General features: G+C 44.1%; 1 protein-coding gene across 1 annotated transcript in view; it reads left to right on the top strand.

The window, feature by feature from the left end:
• LOC115138559 (fibroblast growth factor receptor-like 1) overlaps positions 1-25,113 on the top strand; it is a 56,941-nt gene that overhangs the window by 26,312 nt on the left and 5,516 nt on the right. The window contains exons 3-6 of the mRNA XM_029675503.2: positions 7,507-7,779; positions 20,695-20,781; positions 20,907-21,191; positions 21,951-22,304. Coding sequence (XP_029531363.1) covers positions 7,507-7,779; positions 20,695-20,781; positions 20,907-21,191; positions 21,951-22,304 — 999 coding nt within the window. The remainder of the gene's footprint in view (positions 1-7,506; positions 7,780-20,694; positions 20,782-20,906; positions 21,192-21,950; positions 22,305-25,113) is intronic.

Below are 25,113 nucleotides of genomic sequence, written 5' to 3' on the forward strand. Positions count from 1 at the left end.
TCATTTATTTATTTATTTATTTATTTCCATATCCACCTTCCTTTTTCCTCCTCCTGTTTTGGCTGGCTTGGATAGATTAAATGTGTGTAACATGCTATCCCACTGTTTTTTTGCAATATAAAAGTTTCCCTGAGGTTTTAAGAGATTTATAGTAAGATGGTATTTCCCTTGAACCACAGCTTCCACTGAACACTGATGCCGCTGGGCAGTTAGTGAAGACTGATGCCTGCCCCTGCCTGGAGACTGGTATGCTTAACTAAGGAAACAGTCACTAAGGAAACTGTCTCTACACACGATCGTTGCAACAAGAGTGGTTTAATACTTTCAAATGGTTAAAGTTAGGATTGGTGAGAGTAAAGCTGATTTTGGATCAGTGTTTCTGAACAATGTCTTGCTAGAGTCAAAATATTGAATCTCATCAATGTTGAATCTCTGTCAGTGGCTCATGGTGTTTAAGAGAAAATTGTTTTGTTTATGCATAATCAAATAACATTCAGCTCAGACACCCATACATACCCCACACGACTTGCCATCTGGGATCTCTTCAAATTTCCAAGGTCCAAAATAAATTCAAGGAAACTCACAGTATTACACAGAGCCGTGATCACATGGAACTCCCTTCCAACTACTCAAGCAAACAGCAAAAGGACCTTTAAAAAACAGATTTAACAACATCTCATGGAACGAGGGGACAAAAACACACACACACATAATTGTTTTGTTGTATTGTTTGTATATTGTTATATTTGACATTTGTGTGACTCTCCTTGTCTCTCAGTGAATCAGTGTTTTGTTACTTGTGTTTTTGTGGACCCCAGGAAGAGTAGCTGCTGCTTCTGAAAAAGCTAATGGGGATCAAATAAACCGATAAATGGAGAGGAAATACTTTTGAGTGGGTGAGTTAGTGTAGTACAAAGTAGAGATCGACCGATTATCATTTTTCAACGCTGATACCGATACGGATTATTGGAGGACCACTAAAAGCCGATACCGATTAATCGGACGATTATTATAATATTTTTTTTAGTATTTGTAATGAAAATTGCAACAATACTGAATGAACACTTATTTTAACTTAATATAATACATCAATAAAATCTATTTAGCCTCAAATAAAATGAAACATGTTCAATTTGGTTTAAATAATGCAAAAACAAAGTGTTGGAGAAGAAAGTAAGTGCAATATGTGCCATGTAAAAAAAACATCTAAGTTCCTTGCTCAGAACATGAGCCCATATGAAAGCTGGTGGTTCCTATTAACAGGAGTCTTCAATATTCCTAGTTAAGAAGTTTTAGGTTGTAGTTATTATAGGAATTATAGGACAATTTCTCTCTATACGATTTGTATTTCATATACCTTTGACTATTGGATGTTCTTATAGGCACTTTAGTATTGCCAGTGTAACAGTATAGCTTCCGTCCCTCTCATCGCCCCTCCCTGGGCTCAAACCAGGAATACATCGACAACAGCCACCCTCGAAACAGCATTACCCATCGCTCCATAAAAGCAGCGGCCCTTGCAGAGCAAGGGGAACAACCACTCCAAGTCTCAGAGCGAGTGACGTTTGAAACGCTATTAGCGCGCACCCCACTAACTAGCTAGCCATTTCACATCGGTTACACCAGCCTAATCTCGGGAGTTGATAGGCTTGAAGTCATAAACAGCTCAATGCTTGAAGCACAGTGATGAGCTGCTGGCAAAACGCACAAAAGTGCTGTTTGAATGAATGCTTACGAGCCTGCTGGTCCCTACCATCCATCGCTCAGTCAGACTGCTCTATCAAATCATAGACTTAATTATAACATAATAACACACAGAAATACCATTAATATGGTCGAATCCAGAAACTATCATCTCGAAAACAATAAGTTTATTCTTTCAGTGAAATACGGAACCGTTCCGTATTTTATCTAACGGGTGGCATCCCTAAGTCTAAATATTACTGTTACATTGCACAACCTTCAATGTTATGTCATAATTACATAAAATTCTGGCAAATTAGGTGGCCCAAACTGTTGCATTTACCCTGACTCTGTGCGCAATGAACACAAGAGAAGTGACACAATTTCACCTGGTTAATATTGCCTGCTAACCTGGATTTCTTTTTGCTAAATATGCAGGTTTAAAAATATATACTTCTGTGTATTGATTTTAAGAAAGGCATTGATGTTTATGGTTAGGTACACATTGGAGCAAGACAGTCCTTTTTCGAGAATATGCACCGCATCGATTACATGCAACAAAGGACACGCTAGATAAACTAGTAATATCATCAACCATGTGTAGTTAACTAGTGATTATGATTGATTGATTGTTTTTTATAAGATAAGTTTAATGCTAGCTAGCAACTTACCTTGGCTTCTTACTGCATTCGCGTAACAGGCAGTCTCCTCGTGGAGTGCAATGTAATCAGGTGGTTAGAGCGTTGGACTAGTAAACTGTAAGGTTGCAAGATTGAATCCCCGAGCTGACAAGGTAAAAATCTGTCATTCTGCCCCTGAACAAGGCAGTTAACCCACTGTTCCTAGGCCGTCATTGAAAATAAGAATGTGTTCTTAACTGACTTGCCTAGTTAAATAAAGGATAAATAAAAGTTTAAAAAATAATAATAATTTTAATAAAACATTAAATCGGCCAAATCGGTGTCCAAAAATAACAATTTCAGATTGTTATGAAAACTTGAAATCGGCCCTAATTAATCGGCCATTCCGATTAATCGGTTGACCTCTAGTACAAAGACCTAATCAGTTGGGTTTACTGTATTGCATCACCCAGTATGTCTCACTGTGGTTTCATGAGACCCATCTGTTCTCTATTCTAATGTCTGTCAGCAGAACAGCCAATCCTTTATTGACCTGTTTGCGTTGACTAGAAAGACCAAAGCACTCTTATAGAAATCTACAGGTGTTTTGAAGAAAACAGAAAGGAGGGAAGAGCTGCCAACATATCTGAACATCACCTAAGACTGTCAGCCTAGCATAGTCTGCTTGTGTGTGTTCCTCTCTCTTTCTTTTTTATTTTCGTATTCCGTTTTCTCTCTCTAGATGTGTCCTTATGTTGAATCAACAGTTTCTTAACCCCTCAAAACAGTTCATGAAACCAGAGCTATATTTAGCCTGAATCACAAGAATGAATGCCTCCTTTTGAATGTACCCCTTTCTCTTAAAATAATCCATCACCAAATTGAGCAAAGAAAAACGGAGCTAATTCTATGTCGCCAGACCTCCTTCTCTTCCTGCGTTATGAAAGATTCCATTCACACACAGAGCTCCGCTAAAGCAAGGCCCTTCACCATTGCAGCAAAACTGGAAAGCCCATGCATGCGGTCATGTGTATCGCTTTCCGTTCACAGGGATGCTAATAAGGCAAACCATTTGTGTTAACACTGAAGTGCTGACCAGTTTCATGTAAATCATCCAGAGTTCCATTTGTCATCCCACTGTTTAGTAGCAGAGTTCCTCCACTGACATATAAGGACTTCCTCAGGGTAGATCCAAGTAAGTAAATGATGTGTCATAGAACATGTAAAAGAACAAACTGAATCTAAGTGTGAGAGAGTTACAAACTGATATCACTGCAATGGACCTGTTGAGTATTCACTTCATAGTGAGGGCCTCTCTAAGCATGTTATCTGAGGCTTCATTTCAGTTACAAGGTTAAGAGAACCTCTCCTTGAGACGGAGGAGGAGTATTCCTGTTGAGGAGAGGATGTTGGTCAGGCATACAGCACAAATACTCATTATGTTATTCAGACGGTGGCCTTGACTTTCAGCACCTCTTCATGTTGTTTTTTTCAAAGCACATCAAAGGGCTTTTTAAGAGGAGAGACGGAGGGAGGAAATAATTTGTTGCACATTCCACGCACTTGGCGTGGCGGCCAAGCCAAAAACTGAAGAGCTTGGTTTTTTGTTGCAAAGAAGTGTTCTGGAGTGCTCTCAAGTCTCTAACAACACTAAAGAAATACTTTGCTTTGTGCTTCCTCTTGCATACAATGCCCTTTTTGAAAATACAATTTCTCAAAAGATAATTTGTATTTTAACACGTGATATAGAAGAAAGGATGTGGGGTTAGAAAAACTTGACCCTTAAGACTTTGTTCTGTTAATGTTGAAGTAGTGCATTTTGACAGTTTGATACAGACCTCAGAAATTAGTTGGTTGTTCTATTTAATCTGTGGTAGAATATAGCTTCTCTGTTCTAATTGCACATTGAGAAGCAGTTGATTGCATTAGATTAACACCCATTAGCTCTGAGTTAGTTAAGCTGTGGGACTCAGGCAGGGCAGTGGGTATTTACACCATGTGTTGTGACCTCTATCTCTGTGGTTGTGAGTAGATAGTCTGCTGAGGAGGACTGAACACTGAGCCCCTCTGTTCTGCTCTTCTGTTAGCAGAGGAGTGAGATATGGGCCGGCTGACAAGTCCCCTCACGTCCTCCTTGCAGAACTAAACAGTGGCAATTACAATGACAATTTCCTGTGCATGCTTCAGAACAGTAAGATCAGAGAGGGTGGCAGAGCCTGTGCACTCCTTGTGTGTGTATCTGGGAGAATGTCTGTGTGCTAGATATTGATTGTATTTATTTATTTTATTTCATCTTTATTTAACCAGGTAGGCCAGTTGAGAACAAGTTCTTATGTACCACTACGATCTGGCCAAGATAAAGCAAAGCAGTGCGACAAAAACAACAACACAGAGTTACACATGGGAAAAATATAAATACAGTGTGTGCAACTGTAGTAAGATTAAGGAGGTAAGGCTATAAATAGGCCATAGTGGCGAAATAATTCAAATTTAGCATTAACACTGGAGTGATAGATGTGCAGATGATGATTTGCAAGTAGAGATACTGGGGTGCAAAAGAGCAACAAAACAATAACAATATGGGGATGAGGTAGTTGGGTGGGCTATTTATAGATGGGCTGTGTACACGTGCAGTGATCGGTAAGCTGCTCTGACAGCTGATGCTTAAAGTTAGTGAGGTAGATTTAACACAGCATAGGGTTCACCTTCTCTCATGGAGCGGTCAGAGTGCAGTGGAAGGCTACAGTACACTCACCGTTTGTCTGTCCACTTTATGCACCGCCTAGCTAGTATCTAAGTCAAATCAAATGTATTAATATAGCCCTTCTTACATCAGCTGATATATCAAAGTGCTGTACAGAAACCCAGCCTAAAACCCCAAACAACAAGCAATACAGGTGTAGAAGCATGGTGGCTAGGAAAGAAACCCTAGAAAGGCCAAAACCTAGGAAGAAACCTAGAGAGGAACCAGGCTATGAGGGGTGGCCAGTCCTCTTCTGGCTGTGCCGGGTGGAGATTATAACAGAACATGGCCAAGATGTTCAAATGTTCATAAATGACCAGCATGGTCAAATAATAATAATCACAGTAGTTTTCAGCACAGGTCAGCACCTCAGGAGTAAATGTCAGTTGGCTTTTCATAGCCGATCATTGAGAGTATCTCTACCGCTCCTGCTGTCTCTAGAGAGTTGAAAACAGCAGGTCTGGGACAGGTAGCACATCCGGTGAACAGGTCAGTGTTCCATAGCCGCAGGCAGAACAGTTGTAACTGGAGCAGCAGCGCGGCCAGGTGGACTGGGGACAGCAAGGAGTCATCATGCCGGGTAGTCCTGAGGCATGGTCCTAGGGCTCAGGTCCTCCGGGAGAGAGAAAGAAAGAAAGAATTAGAGAGAGTATACTTAAATTCACACAGGACATCGGATAAGACAGGAGAAATACTCCAGATATAACAGACTGACCCTAGCCCCCCGACACATAAACTACTGCAGCATAAATACTGGAGGCTGAGACAAGAGGGGTCAGGAGACACTGTGGCCCCCATCCCATAATACCTCCGGACAGGGCCAAACAGGCAGGATATAACCCCGCCAACTTTGCCAAAGCACTGCTTTAAGCGCTGTCTCAGTGAGTTGTGCAGGCCTCCTAAGTAACATTACTATCACAGAGCATCTGAGCCCGCTCCACTTCACCAGATCTGAGGAGGCCAACCTGAGCCAATTAGGAGCAGGACGAGGGGCTACTATCCTCCTTACAGTGGCCCTGCCCTGTCCACTGCGCTTTGATCTCCCACATGCTACACACAGGCAGAGCCTTCAACTCTCTCTGTCTATAATGGATGACAAGGCTAGTCCAATTATTACAATCTCGTTTCATCTCAGGGTAAACAGATGAAGGAAGGAGGTAATAAATGAGCCCCCACATCTTCCCTAAAAGCATCCAAGAGATGTTGCCTCATTCAATTCAGCCCAATTCAGATATAAATTGTTTTCAATTAATTTCAAATGAAATATGAGTGAGTATAATATGTCGTTTATGGATGTACAGTACCAGTCAAAAGTTTGGACGCACCTACTCGTTCAAGGGTTTTTCTTTTTTTTAATAGAATCATGGAGTAACCAAAAAAGTGTTAAACAAATCAAAATACATTTTACATTTTAGATTCTTCAAAGTAGCCACCCTTTGCCTTGATGACAGCTTGGCACACTCTTGTCATTCTCTCAACCAGCCTGGAATGCTTTTCCAACAGTTTCGAAGGAGTTCCCACATATGCTGAGCACTTGTTGGCTGCTTTTCTTTCACTCTTCAGTCCAACTCATCCCAAACCAACTCAATTGGGTTGAAGTCGAGTGATTGTGGAGGCCAGGACATCTGATGCAGCACTCCATCAGTCTCCTTGGTCAAATAGCCCTTACACAGCCAGGAGGTGTGTTTTGTGTCATTGTCCTGTTGAAAAACAAATGATAGTCCCACTAAGTGCAAACCAGATGGGATGGCGTATCGCTGCAGAATGCTGTGGTAGCCATGCTGGTTAAATGTGCCTTGAATTCTAAATAAATTACTGACTGTGTCACCAGCAAAGCACGCCTACACCATCACACCTCCTCCTCCATGCTTCACTGGGGGAACCACACATGCGTAGATCATCCGTTCACCTACTCTGCCTCTCACAAAGAAACGGCAGTTGGAACCAAAAATCACACATTTGGGCTCATCAGACCAAGAGACAGATTTCCACCAGTCTAATGTCCATTGCTTGTGTTTCATGAACCAAGCAAGTCTCTTCTTCGTATTGGTGTCCTCCAGTAGTGGTTTCTTGGCAGCAATTTGACCATGAAGGCCTGATTCACGCAGTCTCCTCTGAACAGTTGATGTTGAGATGTGTCTGTTTCTTGAACTCTGTTAAGCATTTATTTTGGCTGCAATCTGAGGTGCAATTAACTCTAATGAACTTGCCCTCTACAGCAGAGGTAACTCTGGGTCTTCCTTTCCTGTGGCGGTCCTCATGAGAGCCAGTTTCATCATAGCGCTCGATGGTTTTTCTGACTGCACTTGAGAAACTTTCAAAGTTCTTGAAATTTTCCGTATTGACCGACCTTCATGTCTTAAAGTAAAGTACTGTATATCAATCTAGTCTTTGTATTAAATGTTTAAATAAAATTTAGGCAAAAAGTTAAACTCATCGATTGTTTGTGTGTTGCTCCAGGACCTCCGCTGGTGGCTGAGAGGGTGGCCCATAGACAGTCAGTGCACCTGGGGAGTTCCATCAAGCTGCCATGCCCTGTTGAAGGAGACCCGCCACCCCTCATCATGTGGACCAAAGACGGCCACAACATCCACAGTGGCTGGACCCGCTTCCGCATCCTCCGCCTGGGCCTGAAGATCAAGGAAGTGGAGGTTGAGGATGCTGGAACATACATCTGCAAAGCCACCAACGGCTTTGGCAGTGTCAGCATCAACTATACCCTCATTGTCATTGGTAAGTAGAAAGTTGTCTTGCGGTGACCGCCACACCGGCAGTCATGAGTCATGAAGGCAGTCAAATTCCACGTGGCCGTTTAGTCATGGTAATTAGGCTTCTCCAAGCTCTAATGCTGCTGCTGGTCATTAGTAGCCTACCAAACTTGCTAACTGCCTGGTACTCAGCACTCTATTGACCCTCTAATCACTCTTACGTTAATGCAAATGTGTTGGAAAATCTAATCAAACACTTAATGAGAGCCCATGAGCTCATGTTGCGGAACATTTCAATAGGCTATGGAATTGTGTGATGTAGCCTAGCTCACAGGCCTATATGTTTTAATAAGATTTATATCACAACTAAAGTGGCCAAATACCGTTTTAAAATTCAGCACATTAATCCACTTTACAAGTGTGTAGAGCAGCACGTGAGTTTCAAGTTTATAAAAATGCACTTTTATAATAAAAGCATTACATGCATAGTTGTGTTTCCAGTCACTTTTGATAATGGTGTTTTCCGCTAATGGAAAATTTGCGCTTAAAGCCTACTACCATGTACGCATTGCTGCGCTTATAATGTGAAGAAATAGTCTAATAGTTTATTTCAACATTTTAAGTTAAACGTTAAGTTAAATCTGTTGCGTCAGCCATATTGCATAAATACATTTTTTTACCCCGTTTTCTCCCCAATTTCGTGGTATCCAATTGTTTTCAGTAGCTCCTATCTTGTCTCATCGCTACAACTCCCGTACAGGCTCGGGAGAGACGAAGGTTGAAAGTCATGCATCCTCCGATACACAACCCAACCAAGCCGCACTGCTTCTTAACACAACGCCATCCAACCCGGAAGCCAGCCGCACCAATGTGTCGGAGGAAACACAGGAGTCGCTGGTGTGCGATGAGACAAGGTTATCCCTACCGGCCAACCCCTCCCTAACCCGGGCGACGCTAGGCCAACTGTGCGTCGCTCCACAGACCTCCCGGTCGCAGCCGGTTACGCCAGAGCCTGGGCGCGAACCCAGGGTCTCTGGTGGCACAGCTGGCGCTGCAGTACAGCACCCTTAACCACTGCACCACCCGGGAGGCCTTAAATACTTTTTTTTTATGCTAGTGATTGTATTAATTTGAGATCTATCGCATCCCACAACTGTCCCAGACTATGTTTGCAATATTTATTTCTCACACAGAATAAAATAGGTCAACATTTGTACTATGGGGATAGTAGATTGACATAGGCTAGGGTTTTTGCTGTTCGTTAGGCCTACTCATCTTGTTGGCTGACGAAAAGTAAATGTGGACAGTTCTTCCAATATCTTCAATATGCACATCGGAATTGGATAAGGACTCGCACAGTTGCGTCTCCGATGTGTCTGTCTTCACTTGTAGCCTGTGAGAAAGACCCGATCATGTGATGAAGTACGCAGCACTCAGGGAGAAGGGCACAATGGCCACTGGTCGCAAAAGGCATGGATTTTTTTTAGGGTGCATTACGGTCACAAGGGAATGCCGCCATGAAATTCTAGAGATTATCAAGTGCTTGTCAAACTGTGAATGAGTGACTGATGTAGTGTAGTGTAAAGCCTGCGCAAAAAAACATTAAAATGATTAAAAATCTAAAAATCGAAACATATAGCCTAACGTTTGTATAACAAATAAAGTTACATTAATAACAACTCTAAATTAAGCATACCTATTTCTTTGTTAACCTCTCAACACAGAATGGCCGCATGTGCGCACTCCCTCAAATCGTTGGGAGAAAATATTTGTTAAATTGTATTCTTCATAATATAAAATAATGCCACGGAATTCGAAGAAAGTCTTGTCTGCTAAATTAACTAGTGTAGCCCACAGCCATTTATCTATCATAGCCAGATCAGGACCTAACATAAGGACAATTCAGAGTATGCTATTCTGTTCTTCTGAAATAGACTACATTTTCTTCATATCATGCTTCTTTAGACCTGTCTAAAATAAATAATGGATTTGTTGTGAAGGTGTAGATCTTCCAAAGGTCAGCATCAGTAGCTTGTAGGCTATGTGTGGAAGCCAGGAGATGCTAAATGTGTTTATTACTGTCAATTACCGTGAGACCGACAGTTATTTGCTTGACAATCACCGGCTGACGAAATGTAGTTTGCCAAGTAATACCATTCATAGTGAAATCACTTTTAATATGACGCTACCCAGAAACCATGCATATGACTCAGACCGTGCCATCATCTTTTGAAGGAAGTGTTTCAAAGTCAGTCACTTAACGTTTCCTTCAGGTCAAGATCTTGTCGATTTACAGATGTTAAAAGACAACAACATGCACCATGGAGTCATGGCTTTGAAATAAGGGGATTTAGGAAGGGGGATTGTAGTTGATACCCTCCTCTCCTATATCTGTTATATCATTCACCACTTAAGCCCAAAGTCAACAGAGAGAATAGGATATTGTTTCATACTACATCATCCTCTGTGACTCAAGCGGATCTTCACTTCTTCCCTCTCCCCAGGCTAAGCTGTAGTTTGTCAAGGCAGGGGCTCCTTAACTTGGAATTGTCCAACAAGAAACATATTCCCCTTAACGTTAAACTATTAAGCCTCTTAAAGCTTATAAGAGGACATGATGGTCTCATGTGCAAGAGACATACTTGTAACTCTCAGTCAAGTCAAGCAACTGTACAGTACAGTTTACTCTGTGCTAGAGTAGAGCGTGATGAATGAGAGGACTGGAGTGTGATAGCACTGTTTAGTTTAAGATGCCTAATTAGGTCCAGAGCCTCCTGCAGGGGAGGGGGGTGGATGGCAGGGGCCGACTGGAGGAGCTGCTTCCTGGTCTTGTGATCAAATCAAATTGTATTAGTCGCATACACAGATTTTCAGATGTTATCGCTGGTGCTTTGAAATGCTTGTGTTTATAGCTCCAACAGTGTAATAATTCCCAATACCCCAGGGCAGTGATTGGGGACACTGCCCTGTGTAGGGTGCCGTCTTTCGGATGGGATGTTAAACGGGTGTCCTGACTCTCTGAGGTCATTAAAGATCCCATGGCTCTTATCGAAAGAGTAGGGGTGTTAACCCCGGTGTCCTGGCTAAATTCCCAATCTGGCCCTCAAACCATCACGGTCACCTAATATTCCCCAGTTTACAATTGGCTCATTCATCCCCTCCTGTCCCCTGTAACTATTCCCCAGAAAAAACACAATAATCCCGAAAAAGAAATATCAGAACGAGCAATGTCAGAGAACGGAATATAAATATATATACATATAATGGTGTGTAAAGACAGTATGGACAGTATATGACTAGAAAAGGTGTATATAGCAGTAGTTATATACTGTAGGATGAGCCATCTCTAGAATGCGTAAAACAGTATGTAAACATTATTAAAGTGACCAGTGGTCAATTACTCTATAGGGTAGTACCGGGTGGTAGCTGGCTAGAACAGTGACTAAGGTGGTGGCCTTTCAAACTGGCCTTATTTTGGAGTAGAACCCTAATCACATAGATCAGACCAGGACAACAGAAAGTAAAGAGAATGGTGTCCGTTGGGTAGTATCATAGGGTCGAGATGCGGATCTGGGGAAGTGTTATTCTAACAAAGTTATTTTGGCTCAAGTTAAAGATGAAGTTGACTGAGAAGTCAGAGAGAGGGTAGATCTGTTGATTGTCTCCCGAGTGGCGCAGCGGTCTAAGGCATTACTACAGACCCGGGTTCGATCCTAGGCTGTGTCACAGCCAGCCATGATCGGGAGACCCATGAGGCGGCTCACAATTGGCCCAGCGTCATCCAGGTTAGGGGAGGGTTTGGCTGGCTGGGATTACCTTGTTCCATTGCGATTTAGCGACTCCTTGTGGCGGGCCCGGGCGCCTGCAAGCTGACTTCGGTCGCCAGCTGGACGGTGTTTCCTCCGACATATTGGTGCGGCTGGCTTCCGGGTTAAGCGAGCAGTGTGTCAAGAAGCAGTGTGGCTTGGCAGGATCGTGTTTCGGAGGACGCATGGCTCTCAACCTTCGCTTCTCCTGAGTCAGTATGGGAGTTGCAGCAATGAGCTAAGACTGTAACTATCAATTGGATATCACAAAATTGGGGAGAAAAAGGGGTAAAAGTACCCCTTCCCCCCAAAAAAATGTTTTATCTGTTGACTGTTCCTGGACAATAAAAATAGATTTATAGACACACACCAAGAGGAGGAATGTCAAAATTCACACTAGAGCTGTATTTCATGGTTGTCTATGACTGTACTGTACTTACATTATTTTACTGTACATGGAAAATAAGAGCACTACTTTTGGCAGACATTTATCGAATGTGCAAAGTTTCAGGTTGCCCACATGATTGACAGTGGATCATGCTAAGTTCAGAACAATCCATATGATTGCAGAGTACAGCACCATTTGTATAAATCAAGTCAATGTATCCAAATGATAGATAGCATCTCTCCCTCTCGTCTTACCAGGGTTGGGTAGGATACTTTCTAAATGTAATCCATTACAGTTACTAGTTAGCCTACTTATCCAAAATTGTAATCAGTAATTACCCAAACTCAGTAACGTAATCGGATAACTTTACGTTACTTTTGGATTACTTTCCCCTTAAGAGGCATTCGAAGAAAACAAGAAGGATCCATCAAACACATTTGGTGTGTTATCATAGTTGTTTCTGATTTGTGGTCAGACTCGCTCAGATAGAACAAACTTATTTTCAATGCTGAATTAAATGTCATTGAGAAAACAGAAAGGTGTCATAGTGTATTTTTTTGCAAACATCCTTTCTGAATTTAAAAGTAATCCAAGAAGTAATCATCTAGTTTTTAAAAAGTATCTGTAACCTGATTACAATATGTTTTGCTGGTATTGTAACTGATTACAGTTGAAGTTTTTTGTAATCAGATTACTCTCCAACCCTGCTGCTTACATACTGTAGTAGTGTTTGTAACTCAAAACTGATTTATATAGCTTGGCATCTGCAGTTTGATGAAATGAAAAGTATTTAGGCTTTCAAGTAGTGCTGAAACAGGGGGAGGTTTATAAGATAAGTTCAACATGCCTGCTTGTATTACTATCTACTCCCACACAGGACAGAGATGTCTCTTACCTTTAAAAGTTCAAAGGCATTTTTTTTCTTGATTCTTGAGGGATACTGTTTTCTCATGTGTATTTTATTAAACTGAACACCATTATTTTCACCCTCTCTGATCTCCATCACAAACTGTTTGGCCTCGCTCTTAAGCCTGATGGAGTTGGTTCTGTTTTTCTTTCCCACTGTTTGTGGTGAATGCGTGACAACCCAACACTAGTCTCTCAGCAGTCATTCCACATATCTGTTTTGTAAGACCACAGAGGCCTCTCCCTCGCTCTCCTCTTTCTCTCTCTCCTTGCTGTTCTCTAATCCATCATTCCAGCCAGGGACTGGCACACATCACCAGTTTCTTTGTTTTTATAATAGTCCTATCAGGTGTGCAGTGCAGTCAGAGGCTTTTTTGGCTACGGAGATTAGGGGAGCCTCATTTTAAAACATTTACAGGACGGAAGTCATACATTGGGAGAACTGACAGCCTAAAAACGGTAGAATGGTCCATAATTATTGTGAGCGGAACGTTTCCAATCAATGGTGAAATGATTGTACCTCTTGATGTACCTAGTTATTAGACATTTTAATAGTGTTTTGTATATAGTTCAATGCCTGGTGGGGAAGGCTGGTAGACTTCTCAGAGAGATTATTTATTTGAAGTATTGTAAATGGGAGGTGTAATAATGGCTAGCTTCCAGGGTAGCTCTGCAAACAGCATCCATCATTTGAGTGGATTATTTTTACTGGAGCTCAGAAAGAGTGCTGTTCAATATCCTGGCTGGCTTTGAAGCTCAAGGGCCGTAGTGAACAACACACTTTTTAATCAGGACATAAAGAGAGAAGGGCAGGGAGGAGAAGGAGAGGGCGAGTAGGGGAGAAACAATGGGATAGGGGTATAAGAAAGAAATGAAAGATGTGGAAGGAAGAAAGAGAGAAAAGAGTGAGAGAAAGAAAAGGGGGTGGTCCTGGTGATATAAGGGTGTTTCCCCGTCCAGCCACGGCTGTAGAAGCAATCCTTCTCCAAATCGGCCAGTGGGCAGCCTGTCCTCCCCTGAGCTATCCCAAGAATCTGGTCAGCCAGTGCAACATGGCGCCTCCTCAATCGCCCCAGCTGGCTGTTTGTGCTCTGTTTGGGGTGGTCTCCTGACAACTGACTCCCACCCGACCCTCCTAACCCCACCCCCCCAGCCCCCACCCCACCCTCACCCCTCCTGCTGGTGGACTGGAATAGATAGGGACATGACTGCCACACTGACAGACAGACAGACAGACAGACAGACAGACAGACAGACAGACAGACAGACAGACAGACAGACAGACAGACAGACAGACAGATACACAATCTACACTGATCCGTTTTTTACAATTAGCATGGTGTAAAGTTTATACTGTAACACGGTGTTGACACAGCACAGACCATGTAAACAGAGAGAGGATCATGGTAGCCTTCATTTCTACATGGATACTTTAAATCTCTATAGTACAGTGGTAGTGATAGTAGAAGTGCTGTAGTGGAAGTGATAGTACAGACTTTGTTGACTGTCCAGATACACTGCATTATGTGTGGCTGATAACATATGGTGGTTGTTTGATGATGTATGTGCGCACTCCCTCAAATCGTTGGGAGAAAATATTTGTTAAATTGTATTCTTCATAATATAAAATAATGCAACGGAATTCGAAGAAAGTCTTGTCTGCTAAATTAACTAGTGTAGCCCACAGCCATTTATCTATCATAGCCAGATCAGGACCTAACATAAGGACAACTCAGAGTATGCTATTCTGTTCTTCTGAAATAGACTACATTTTCTTCATATCATGCTTCTTTAGACCTGTCTAAAATAAATAATGGATTTGTTGTGAAGGTGTAGGCTATATTACATGGATTTATTAGACTTTTTAAAATGTAGATAATCCAAAGGTCATCATCAGTAGCTTGTAGGCTATGTGTGGAAGCCAGGAGATGCTAAATGTGTTTATCACTGTCAATTACCGTGAGACCGACAGTTATTTGCTTGACAATCACCGGCTGACGAAATGTAGTTTGCCAAGTAATAATACCATTCATAGTGAAATCACTTTTAATATGACGCTACCCAGAAACCATGCATATGACTCAGATCTGAAACTCATTGTGACCCACAGAATGATGGGGCATTTTCCTGAGATTCAGTTGAAGCTCAAGGCCAGGGAGTGAGAGTGACCTATTACCTTTGTCTGGATTTGTGAATGAAGAGGAGAGAAAGAAGGGAGGGCACCAGACCCAGTGGTACAGTAGGCTAGAGAGATAGTTTCAATGGATTCTTTGGTTGTTGTTAGCCGTTTACTTTGCCTGTCTTCCCAACATTATGTCTGTAACTGAATGTGTCTGGGTACGTGGGTGCGTGGGTGTTTGCCTTTCCCTTCCATCTCTAAATGTACAAATGTGCTGTGTTTATTTAGAAGTTATATTCCATTCTGGTAATACAATTGGAATACAAAGTAGTCTACATGTTTTATCGCTTGAAAGTTTTGTCCTGCAGAATCCGAGTGGATTGCTGTTCTTAGTTACTCTTTGATGAGGGAGGATAGGGCTCCTCTCAAGGAGAGAGAGAGGACACAAAAAGGGTTGACAGGGAGGCCTGCAAGTCCTCTCCTTTTACTGATAATTGTATTTTTCAGTATTCCAACAATAACAACTATGCAGCAGCACTGAGATGTCCTGCCTTCCCCCAGTCTGCAGGTCCAGTGAGCCAACATTGTGTAAAGACAATAGCAGCCTAGGATAGCAGTTTAGGCCCAGACTCATAAAGGGTACCATTGTTCCTAAGGACCTCAAGAAAATAGAGAGGAAAGAGATTCAGGAACAAATCAAATGTGAAAAGAATCTCCGGGCAGCATGGGACCGTGTTCTGTTTGGATTGGGAAGTTCAGGAACCGGGAGGAATGTGGAGAGCCCAAGTGAGCAGCAGAGAAATATATCTTCCAATGGAGGCTGTTTTTAAAGGGAATGGGTTATTATAGTTGGCCAGTTTAAGCCCTTCAATACTGGACATCAGGGGACTTTATGGTTCTTATTCCAGTTTAAAATGGCCAAGTAACTTTTTTGTTTGTAATAGTCATGACATCATGACTGGGCCTGGTGCTGGAGGTGACAGACAATGCAAGTTTTGTGCCCAGAGGACCATAGACAGCTTTGGGGGGTTTGGGGAAAGTCAGAGGGTGCCTGGAGTGGGGGGTTAGAAGCCACATCTGGTCCCTTTACCTGTCCCATTCAAACGCAGAGTGTGCGCCAAACTGGATTTGGACACATTTTACTGGAGGCTACACTGGGTTCAGGCTCTGTACAATGTGTATGGCAGTGTTTCCCAAACTAGGGGTTGCCTGATTTGAAAATGAGGTCGTGAGAGAAACTCTAAAATAAAAAATAAAAACTTGTGCTTGGTTCATAGAAGTAACATCAGTATCCTCCGATAGCCGCTAGATGTGGTTATAATAAACAGAGCGGTGTCTGTTTTCTTCCTACAAACGTTGCTCTATCTTTTGAACTGTTTAAGCTACAAAATATTATGACCCCCATCACTTAGGAACACGTATCCCACTGGGCACAGACTTCAGTTCAACGTTTAGTTTTGATTTACATTTGGTTGAATTGTCAACTAACGTGAATTCAAAGTGAAATCAACAAAGCATTTCATCATGTCATTGGATTTAGGTTAAATGTTGTGTGAAAAAAAGACGAAAACCCCTTACTTTGATGACTTTTTGCTAATCCAATTAGTTTTCCACATTGGATTCAATGTCATCACATTGATTTTTGGGGTTGAAATTACTTGGAAACAACGTTGATTCATAATTTTTCCCCCAGTGGTATGGGTCTTCTGTTTCCCTCTACAATGCCCACAAGCCGTGCAGGACTCAGTAGACCAGGCACTAAATCAGACTGTGGGGAAAAGAATATCAACATGTTATTGCCTGATGCTCTTCACAACTCCGAACTCCGTTCTGATGCATTTCAGTCACTTCAAACCATACTATCTTCAAATTGAAATACAGTCCAAAGTATTGTGGGATTGATTTACAGTAGACTGTCAGTGTCACGTTCTGACCTAAATTTCCTTTGTTTTGTATTTATTTAGTATGGTCAGGGCGTGAGTTGGGTGGGTTGTCTATGTTTGTTTTTCTTGGTGTTGGGAATTTCTATGTTTCGGCCTAGTATGGTTCTCAATCAGAGGCAGGTGTCATTAGTTGTCTCTGATTGAGAATCATACTTAGGTAGCCTGGGTTTCACTGTGTGTTTGTGGGTGATTGTTTCCGTGTTTGTTCGCCACACGGTACTGTTTCGGTTTTGTTCACGTTTATTGTTTTGTATTCATTGAGTGTTCAGTTCATGTTTTTAAATAAACAACCATGGACACTTACCACGCCGCATCTTGGTCCGATCCTTGCTACACCTCCTCTTCAGACGAAGAGGAGGAAAACCATTACAGAATCACCCACCCACCAAGGACCGAGCGGCGTGGTAAAAAACCGCAGCGACGACAGCAGCAGCAGCAGCAACAGCGGCCAGCATCACAGGACTCCTGGACATGGGATCAGATACTGAACAGAGAGGGACCCTGGGCACAGGCTGGGGAAAATCGCCGCCCTAAAGCAGAGCTGGAGGCAGCGAAAGCTGAGCGGCGTGGTAAAAAACCGCAGCGACGACAGCAGCAGCAGCAGCAACCACAGCGGCCAGCATCACAGGAGGAATGGACATGGGAGGATGTATTGGACGGCAAGGGTTGCTACACCTGGGAGGAGATCCTGGCGGGAAAGGATCGCCTTCCATGGGAACAGGTGGAGGCAGCTAGGAGAGCGGAGGCAGCCGGAGAGAGGAGCCAGCGATGTGAGGAGCCAGCACGGCAGTGCGACAGGTACGAGAGGCAGCCCCAAATTATTTTTTGGGGGGGGGCACACGAGGTGTGGTACTAAGCCAGGTAGCAGACCTGAGCTCACTACTCGTGCTTATGATAAGCAGCGCATTACTGGTCAGGCACCGTGTTATGCGGTTAAGCGCACGGTGTCGCCAGTGCGTGCCCATAGCCCGGTGCGCTATAGGGCAGCCCCCCGAGAGTGCCATGCGAGTGTGGGCATTGAGCCAGGGCGTATGGTGCCTGCTCAGCGGGTCTGGTCGCCGGTACGCAGTTTTGGTCCAGGTTATCCTGCGCCGGCTCTGCGTGCTGTGTCTCCGGGGCGCTGGGAGGGTGCAGTGCGTCCTCTGCCCGCGCTCCGCTCGTGCCGGGCAAATGTGGGAGTGGAGCCAAAGGGAGAGGTGCGTGTAGTAAGCACTAGATCTCCCGTGCTTACCCACAGCCCGGTTCAACCTGTGCCTGCACTCTGGAGGGTCCGGGCTAGAGTAGTTGTCCAGCCTGGGGAAGTGGTGCCAAGGTTGCGCACCAGAGCTCCAGTGCTCCCCCACAGCCCGGTCTTTCAGACTCCTCCTAACACCAAGCCTCCTGAAGGTCTCCCCAGCCTGGTGGTTCCTGTGGCAGCCCCACGCACCAGGCTGTCTCTCTGTCTCCTCCCTGCAGGTAGTCCCGCCTGTCCGGCGCCGCTGCCGGAGCCCCTCAGCCCAGAGGCGCCGGAGCCCCTCAGCCCAGAGGCGCCGGAGCCCCTCAGCCCAGAGGCGCCGGAGCCCCTCAGCCCAGAGGCGCCGGAGCCCCTCAGCCCAGAGGCGCCGGAGCCCTCAGCCCAGAGGCGCCGGAGCCCCTCAGCCCAGAGGCGCCGGAGCCCCTCAGCCCAGAGGCGCCGGAGCCCCTCAGCCCAGAGGCGCCGGAGCCTCTGTCCCGAGCCCCTGTCCCTCTGTCCCGAGCCCCTGCCCCTCTGTCCAGTGGGGTCATTGAGAGGGGTGGCCGTGGTGAGAAAGCCACGGAGGCGGACAATAAGGCGGACTAAGACAATGTTGAAATGGGGTCCGCGTCCCACACCAGAACCGCCACCGCGGACAGACGCCCACCCAGACCCTCCCCTATAGGTCAAGGTTTTGCGGCCGGAGTCCGCACCTTTGGGGGGGGGTACTGTCACGTTCTGACCTAAATTTCCTTTGTTTTGTATTTATTTAGTATGGTCAGGGCGTGAGTTGGGTGGGTTGTCTATGTTTGTTTTTCTTGGTGTTGGGAATTTCTATGTTTCGGCCTAGTATGGTTCTCAATCAGAGGCAGGTGTCATTAGTTGTCTCTGATTGAGAATCATACTTAGGTAGCCTGGGTTTCACTGTGTGTTTGTGGGTGATTGTTTCCGTGTCTGTGTTTGTTCGCCACACGGTACTGTTTCGGTTTTGTTCACGTTTATTGTTTTGTATTCATTGAGTGTTCAGTTCATGTTTTTAAATAAACAACCATGGACACTTACCACGCCGCATCTTGGTCCGATCCTTGCTACACCTCTTCAGACGAAGAGGAGGAAAACCATTACAGTCAGCCCCAATTAAAAAAGTAAATAATGGCCGTTGATTACATCACTTTTTTTACATGGTGGGGTCGCACATTTTTGTTAAATATCAAAAGGGGGTTGTGGGCAAAAAGGTTAGGGGACCCATGGTGTATGACAATAGAACATAAATGTTATATTTATTTATGAAATGTACCTCATAAGACGTATTTTCTAAGTACTGAGTAACACATTCACTTAATTTATGAAATGTGTTTGACGTCAATATCAGAATTCTATAGTGCATACTTCAGAATGTGAAGCTTTAGAAAGTAGGCAACGTTAGAACTGACAAGCTCAGTGCTGGTATATTTGAAACTTGTGAATGACTCTACTAGCATGAAGTGATTCAGTGCAGTAGTGGCATGTGTAATCTGACACCCTGCTCTGCTTTGGTTGAACTTCTATAATTGGTCATAATGTTTGGTATTCTGAGGAATGGTAGTAGTTGGCAAGGAACATGATACATTCCATAAATTCATCAATGTCTACCTCACGAAGTGGATATGCATTACAAATGATCTATTATGTTTCATTGATAATATTTTCACTAAGCCGTGTCTTAGCTCCACCACATGAAGTCAGTCAGTCAATGACATCAACTCCACAGCTGTCTTTCAGAGCTGCACTTATGAAAACTGATCATATTCCTCCCAAATGTTACAGCGTGTGACCTTAGCATGTACCCCCTCAGTGTATCCTATAAATGCTAAATTTACTCAGATGGAGCCAAGCGTGTTTTACTGTGCCTGTTTGGCTGGGGGCCATGTCAATTAAAATGTAAAAAGTGTGAAACAAAAAGCATTGAATTGAACTGAAACATTTTTCCACTGCTTGTTGAATCCCTTACGAAAAAAGATTGCAGTCAGTGTGCAGTATAACTGCAGTATGCTGAAAATACTGCATCCAAAATAACAGTTTTTTTTTACTGCAGCAAATTTGCAGTTCAGTTCAAAATACCCCAGTCGACTGCAGTTACTGCACTTTTACTGCAGTTTCAAAACGGCAATCTTTTTTTGTAAGGGAATACTCATAAGCCTCATTGTGTCCTGAGTTAGAGGAGAGGTGAATCTGACTAACAACTTGTGTCTACTCCATAATAACATATTTGATAGTGTTCAGCTTTGAATGTGAATGAATTATATAAACCGCGTTGAAATAACTAAGAAAAACACCCCTCTGAGATCAGAACTGGAAGGTCACTCCAGTTGATGTTAGCCCAGATGGCAACAGAAGTCTTTCAAGTTTAACACTAGTGAAACCCTAATAGGCTTACTTCATATCTCTGTCATCACCCTCTGTTAAGACCTCCAAGGCCTTTCCTGTGTGAGTATTGGGCATAACTTTTATACCATGTTCAATTATATGCTGCATATTTTCTTTGCAATGTTAAAATATAAATGTTCTGTTCCTTTTCCCCTACAGATGACTCTGGTGCTGATAAGACTGGGCCAGGGGTCCCTGGTGGGGTGGACTCAGAGTATGACCCTGACCACCTATCAGGAAAACTAGGTAAGATCATAAAAAAAGCAACATTACTGAAGTTATTTGCATTAGATTGAGTCTTATTTTATGATTCTGTTATGCATCTCTGCAAAGTAGTAAACCCAAAACTCTCTTTCCTCCTTTTCCCAAAGTGCGTCCCCGCTTCACACAGCCTGCTAAAATGAGGAAACGGGTGATTGCCCGCCCAGTGGGGAGCTCTGTGCGGCTGAAGTGTACAGCCAGCGGTAACCCTCGGCCAGACCTTGTGTGGCTGAAGGATGACAGGCCGCTGACGGAGCGCGAGGTTGGCGAGGGGCGCCAGAAGAAGTGGACTCTGAGCCTGAGGAACCTGACCCCGGAGAACAGCGGCAAGTACACCTGCAGAATCTCCAACCAAGCCGGGGAGATCAACGCCACCTACAAAGTGGAGGTCATACGTAAGTATCATACAGTCACAGAGGCCTGAGTTATAAATACACTTAACGAGTCAGTCCAAGATCTCATTGCTAATGTATGAGGTAGACTCCTCAGGGGAAAGAACCATAAAATACTGTATTATATACTGTATCACAGTCCTGCAGACTGAGTTCTATGGACGTTGTGATAATGATATATTGGCTATCATGGATGGAAACTCAATGTGAACGTTGATACAATTGCCACGTAATCATAGTAACGTCGGGTCTGGATTTGAGGAGGAACCATAACCTTTTGGAGATCCTTGCTCTCTGATGTACCTTCGTCAGACGGCTGCGTTTGATCAGTAAGTCTTACTCATATCCCTACTCCATGGATGAATGTGCTTGTCTAATCATGTACGTATATGAGAAGCATATTGAGAAGGCAGGTCTGAGAATGAGGGTTGTGTTCTGGTGTGTGGGGGAGGAGGAGGGGGCTGCTCAACCACAAGCCCCTCCAATCTTGAGCTGATTAGGATCCAGCTGTCTGCCAGCCCCCATCCCCCTGAACCTCTCCTCCCCCTGAGATGTGTGTCCTGTACAACCAGGAGCAGAGAGAGAGGAAACTAATCACACATACTTCTTGTGTTACATGTGGTATTTCTCTCTCTCCATCTCTCTCTGTTACAAGTTCTAAGCCTGAGGCCAATAACTGCCATTACGCTGGTACATGCAGAGAGTCAGCATTGTTGAAATATGGAATAGTTGTGACAGTTCGTCCATTATGTCTCTCTGCAGAGCGAACCAACTCCAAACCCATCTTGACGGGCACTCACCCGGTCAACACCACAGTGGACTATGGGGGGACTACCTCATTCCAGTGCAAAGTGAGGAGCGATGTCAAACCGGTCATCCAGTGGCTCAAGCGTGTGGAGTCCAATGGGGAGAGTCGGTACAATTCCACCATCGAGGTGGGTGACCATCGCTTTGTGGTGCTGCCCACGGGAGAGGTGTGGTCACGCCCTGATGGCTCCTACCTCAACAAGCTGCTCATCACCCGCGCCAAGGAGGAGGATGCTGGCATGTACATCTGTCTGGGTGCCAACACCATGGGCTACAGTTTCCGCAGTGCTTTCCTCACCGTGCTGCCAGGTAAGACCAGAGCCAGGATGCCAGCCATCTAGTACATCATTACCTTTAACCTGGCCTCCCAAAAATCCAACTTTCAAAACCTTTCCCATCACGTACAGTCGTGGCCAAAAGTTTTGAGAATGACACAAATATAAAACTTTCGACAAAGTTTGCTGCTTCAGTCTTCTTTAGATATTTTTGTCAGATGTTACTATGGAATACTGAAGTATAATTACAAGCATTTTATAAGTGTCAAAGGCTTTTTTTGACAATTACATGAAGTTGATGCAAAGAGTCAATATTTGCAGTGTTGACCCTTCTTTTTCAAGACCTCCGTAATCCGCCCTGGCATGCTGTCAATTAACTTCTGGGCCACATCCTGACTGATGGCAGCCCGTTCTTGCATAATCAATGCTTGGAGTTTGTCCGAATTTGTGGGTTTTTGTTTGTCCACCCGCCTCTGAGGATTGACCACAAGTTCTCAATGGGATTAAGGTCTGGGGAGTTTCCTGGCCATGGACCCAAAATATCTATTTTTTGTTCCCCGAGCCACTTATTTAACACTTTTGCCTTATGGCAAGGTGCTCCATCATGCTGGAAAAGGCATTGTTCGTCACCAAACTGTTCCTGGATGGTTGGGAGAAGTTGCTCTCGGAGGATGTGTTGGTTCCATTCTTTATTCATGGCTGTGTTCTTAGGCAAAAGTGTGAGTGAGCCCACTCCCTTGGCTGAGAAGCAACCCCACACATGAATCAGGATGCTCAGGATGCTTTACTGTTGGCATGACACAGGACTGATGGTAGCTCTCACCTTGTCTTCTCAGGACAAGCTTTTTTTCTGGATGCCCCAAACAGTCAGAAGGGGATTCATCAGAGAAAATTACTTTACCCCAGTCCTCAGCAGTCCAATCCCTGTACCTTTTGCAGAATATCAGTTTGTCCCTGATGTTTCCTGGAGAGAAGTGGCTTCTTTGTTGCCCTTCTTGACACCAGGCCATCCTCCAAAAGTCTTTGCCTCACAGTGCGTGCAAATGCACTCACACCTGCCTGCTGCCATTCCCGAGCAAGCTCTGTACTGGTGGTGCCCGGATCCTGCAGCTGAATCAACTTTAGGAGACGGTCCTGACACTTGCTGGACTTTCTTGGGTGCCCTGAAGCCTTCTTCACAACAATTGAACCGCTCTCCTTGAAGTTCTTGATGATCCGATAAATGGTTGATTTAGGTGCAATCTTACTGGCAGCAATATCCTACCCTGTGATGCCCTTTTTGTTCAAAGCAATGATGAGTAACAGAGTGAACAGTCCGTTGCTCGGGTTACTGGAGTCCTTGACGATCTCCCAGGCCTTTCTCAGACACCGCCTGGTGTATATGTCCTGGAGGGCAGGGAGCTTGCTCTCAGTGATGCATTGGGCCATCCACATCACCCTCTGTGGAGCCTTGCAGTTGAGGACGGTGCAGTTGCCATACCAGGCAGTGATGCAGTTGGTCAAGATGCTCTCAATGGTACAGCTGTAGAACAGCTGTAGAACATCAATAGGGGGCACTCTTTCCTCTGATCTAAAAAAAATATCCCAATGCCCCAGGGCAGGGATTGGGGACATTGCCCTGTGTAGGATGCCGTCTTTCAAATGGGTCGTTAAACGGTTGTCCTGACTCTCTTTGGTCCCATGGCACTTATCGTAAGAGTAGGGGTGTTAACCCCGTTGTCCTGGCTAAATTCATACCATCATCCCCATCTTCGAAGTGGCTCATTCATCCTCACCCCGGTCCTCTATGATGTACATGCCGAGAAAGTTTAAGCTTTTGACCCCCCTGGGGGGCCCCTGTGTTGAGAGTCATCATGACGGGAGAGATGTTGTCTACCCTCACCACCTGGCGTCTGCCTGTCAAGAAGTCAGGACCCTGAGCTTAATGATCTTAGAGGGAACTATGGTTTTGAAAGCTGAGCTGTAGTCGATGAACAGCATTCTCAGTAGGTTTGGAATGGCTTGTTTCAGGTCGCAGAGGTACTCATTTGAAAGATCAATATAGGGAGTTTGTGTGTACAGTCGTGGCCAAAAGTTTTGAGAATGACACAAATATTAATTTTCAAAGTCTGCTGCCTCGGTTTGTATGATGGCAATTTCCATATACTCCAGAATGTTATGAAGAGTGATCAGATAAATTGCAAAGTCCCTCTTTGCCATGCAAATGAACTGAATCCCCCCAAAACTTTTCCACTGCATTTCAGCCCTGCCACAAAAGGACCAGCTGACATCATGTCAGTTGATGAGGACAAGGCTGGAGATCACTCTGTCATGCTGATTGAGTTCGAATAACAGACTGGAAGATTCAAAAGGAGGGTGGTGCTTGGGATCGTTGTTCTTCGTCTGTCAACTATGGTTCACTGCAAGAAAGCAAAGGGAACCAGGTCATCAGACTGCTGAATAGCTAACCCTAGCTGTTCACCTGCTTAGACCTGTATCTTAAAGACTACAGTGCATTTGGAAAGTATCCAAACCCCATGACTTTTTCCACATTTTGTTATGTTACATCCTTATTCTAAAATGGATTAAATCGTTTTCCCCCCTCATCAAGCTATACACAATACCCCATAATAACAAAGCAAAAACAGGTTTTTAAAAATTTTAGCTGATTTGTTAAAAAATAAAAAACTGAAATATCACATTTGCATATTCAGACCCTTTAGCCTTGAGTCTTCTTGGGTATGACGCTACAAGCTTGGCACACCTGTATTTGGGGAGTTTCTCCCATTCTTCTCTGCAGATCCTCTCAAGCTCTGTCAGGTTGAATGGGGAGCTAGACAGCTATTTTAAGGTCTCTCTAGAAA

The sequence above is a fragment of the Oncorhynchus nerka genome, linkage group LG12, assembly GCF_034236695.1.
Source record: "Oncorhynchus nerka isolate Pitt River linkage group LG12, Oner_Uvic_2.0, whole genome shotgun sequence".
Classification (NCBI taxonomy): Eukaryota; Metazoa; Chordata; class Actinopteri; order Salmoniformes; family Salmonidae; genus Oncorhynchus; species Oncorhynchus nerka.